The sequence below is a fragment of the Emydura macquarii genome, unplaced genomic scaffold (genome assembly GCF_026122565.2).
Source record: "Emydura macquarii macquarii isolate MOO-44397 ecotype Brisbane River unplaced genomic scaffold, CSIRO-AGI_Emac_v2 contig_298, whole genome shotgun sequence".
Taxonomy (NCBI): Eukaryota; Metazoa; Chordata; order Testudines; family Chelidae; genus Emydura; species Emydura macquarii.
In genome coordinates this window covers 39,862-42,888 of record NW_027130435.1, presented here as the reverse complement: position 1 = coordinate 42,888, position 3,027 = coordinate 39,862, and the positions used below count along the sequence as shown (strand labels likewise).

Below are 3,027 nucleotides of genomic sequence, written 5' to 3'. Positions count from 1 at the left end.
GCTGGCCTGGCTGGCGCTGGGACAGGGTGTTTGCAGAGGGAGCGGCCACCCGGGGGTGACTAACACATGGGACAGGCCCGATGAGGACGGGGTTTTCACACGAGTTAGCAGGGCAGGGACAGATGAGGATCTCCCATGAACAGCCCCTTGACCGGCTGACATGGGGGAGAGCTGCAAACCCCCACGTCTTCCCTAGCGCTGGACTCTGTCCCTCACCCCCAGGGAAATAAACCAGCTGTTTGCCTAGCGAAGAGACAGGCTGAGGGCTGGGATTTCCAAGGGAGCTGATGGGAGCCAGCCTTGAACCTAGCTTCTGACTCCCCTGGGCTGCCTGCCTTGAGGCTCACGGGTTGGGCGCTGACTGAGCAAAGCGATAGCTGGCGGGGCTCGGTCTGGGGGGTCTCAGCCCCTCTGAAAGCAGGTCCCATGGCTGAGACTCTGCAAAGGGCAGAAGCGGTGCAGCTCTGGCCCCTGCAGTAATTCCCAGCAGGGCTCAGGGCTGCAGCTTCTTCATCGTCTTGTGAATCCAGGGGATGAAGGTGGAGACTCTTGTGTACACTGCGAGGGGGGTCCCATTACCGAATCCACAGGAGACGATGCCCTGGGCCTTTCGCCCACACACCAGGGGGCCCCCAGAGTCGCCCTGAGAAATGGAACAAGAAACAGATAAAGAACATCCAGCCATGGGGCTTCCAGTCTGCCTCGCACCCTACCTGCAGCCTGCCTGGTTTCTGCCTCCTCCCTGCAAAAAGGCAACTGTTTTCCCATTCATTTGTACAGCACCGGGCACAGGGGGGGACCTGCCCTTCCATCTATGCTTTGTGGCCTGACTGCGACCCCGACAGACTCGTAAATCACAACCATTGGTCAAAGGGGGCTTGAAGCCAGTAGGAGAATCACCTTGGAAGGGTTTTTGCCCTCGTCTGGGTCCCCCGCACACAGCATCGTGGAGGGGTCATAGTTCTCATCTGGCCCGTTAGGAGTACTCCAACATGCAGCCTCCGGCATCACCACCACGTCCACCTCCTGCAGAATATCCGAGGTCTCCTCACCGTCTGCGCTAGTCCAGCCCCAGCCAGCGACGCTGCATTTTTTCCCGGGCTGTACTGTCTCGTCGGTGCAGGGCAGGCGGATGGTTTTCACCCATCGGGTCAGCTTCGCTTTCCTCCTCAGCTGAGACATGATAAGACCGATGACAATCAGAGTGAGGGTCCCACTCAGGGACACAGAGACACACCCCACGCCCAGGAAAACACATGGCCAGGAGGTCACAGGGGGTGCGGTGAGGGAATGAGGGTGGGGCCTGCAGCAGTGTGAGGTTACAGGGGGCGGGGTGATGGGATGGCGCGGTACCTGCAGCAGCATGATGTCGTTGTTATCAGTTTCCTCGTCATATTCCGGGTGGGGGATCTTGGCGCGTGCGGGGATCACCTGTTGGCTCCGTTCCCATTTGCTAATGTTGTGGGCTCCCAGAAACACCGTGATCTCGCTGTGAGAGCCAAGAGCAACGTGTGGGGCATTAGGGGCAGGGCGGGGAGCTGGGGGAGGGGCGCAGGCACAGTGATATGGGGGGACGGGGCAGCCTGGGGCTCTCAGGCTGACATCTCAGACTCAGCTGCCAGCCTGTAAACCCTCACCCCACTGCACACATGCTGGCTGCCATACGGCCCCGGGGCTGGGCACTGGCTGGCTGCGTGGGTGGGAACGGGGCACAAGGGGCCTTTCCCCTGTAGGTGGTGCCGGCTGCAGCACAGAGCCCCTGCCCGTGGCATTGGGGTCCCAGCCGGTGTCTCTCCCGGCCCTCTGTGCTGTTCCCCTGAGCGCCTTTGCTGCCCCATGTCCTCCTGGCCCCTGGGTCTCAACTCCCTGCACCCCGGGGACCCTCCTGCTAGATCCAGATGGAGTCTGTGCCTGGCTCCCCCACCCCAGACCTCTGCCCAGTTCTTCTGGGGCTGGGACCTAGGAGAAGACCCACAGCCAAGAGTCTCAGTCGGGATCTGGGAAGCGCCTGAAACGAGGGGGGGACCCTGATCTCGGTGTTAAACAACCCTAATTAACCATACAACCGGCCCCTAATGAATAAATTATGTTGTAATGTGTTTACACCATGAATACCAATGACCCAGTGCTGGCTCTGATGCCCTTGGGCTTCTCTTTGCCTTTCCCACAGGACACCAGTAAAATGAGGAGGGCTTGGCACAGCTGGATCCCTGCACAGCTGGATCCTGCACAGCTGGATCCTGGGTTCGGGGAGACACCAGGACACAGAGACAAACAGGCTCTTACCCCTCGGCGCAGTGGGCGGCTGTCAGCACAAAATCCTTCCGCACCAGGAAGCCTCCGCACATCTTTGGACCCGTGGAGGTCTCTCTGCTGAGAAAGGCCATGTAGGGTCGAGAATGGGGCTCAGCGACCCGGCCCCCGATGATCTCTCCTGGCACCGCAGAAAGAGAGGAGGGGATGGATCAGCGCTGGCGCCCATGGGACGCCCCGGCAGGACCAGATTTGTCATCCTCAGGCCTGGTGAGCCCCACACTCCAGATGTGCACAGCTATGGACCCCTGGATGCAGCCCCTCTCCCGCTCTGCATCGATCCAGATGTTAATAACCCCCCATTCACCCCTGTGAGCCACTAGACACACACCCCATTCACCCCAAAGCCCCAGGGGTTCCTTAGATACCAGCCAGTAAGCCCACATCCTGCAAACCCCCACATTCACCCCAAAGCTCCATGGGGCCTCGATCCTAGCCCCACTCACCAGACCAAGCCCCAAGGGGCAGGAGAAGAACCGTGGGGAGCAGCAGCCAGACATAGATCTGCATATTCGGAGTCAGTGCAGGAACGGTGCATCTGCCTGGGGCTGGAAGGCTTTATAGACTGAGCTGGCAGGGAGCTGGTGGGCAGGAAACCTCAGGGTCACCCACACACTCCTCCCAATGCAGGGCTCAGGACTCTCATTTTCCAGCCACAGCCAACCACACGAGCTTGGGGGGGCAGGATGGGCAGGTCCTGCACAGCTGGTGCTA

General features: G+C 60.3%; 1 protein-coding gene across 1 annotated transcript; it reads right to left on the bottom strand.

Moving 5' to 3' along the window:
• Positions 1-400: 400 nt before the first annotated feature.
• LOC137156598 (duodenase-1-like) lies at positions 401-2,823 on the bottom strand. The gene is made up of 5 exons (XM_067553483.1): positions 2,760-2,823; positions 2,287-2,434; positions 1,354-1,489; positions 901-1,173; positions 401-643 (listed from the first exon to the last, which is right to left on the bottom strand). The coding sequence occupies exons 1-5, from the start codon at positions 2,821-2,823 to the stop codon at positions 494-496; spliced, it is 771 nt and encodes a 256-aa protein (XP_067409584.1). The 3' UTR covers positions 401-493.
• Between the last annotated feature and the right edge of the window lie 204 nt (positions 2,824-3,027).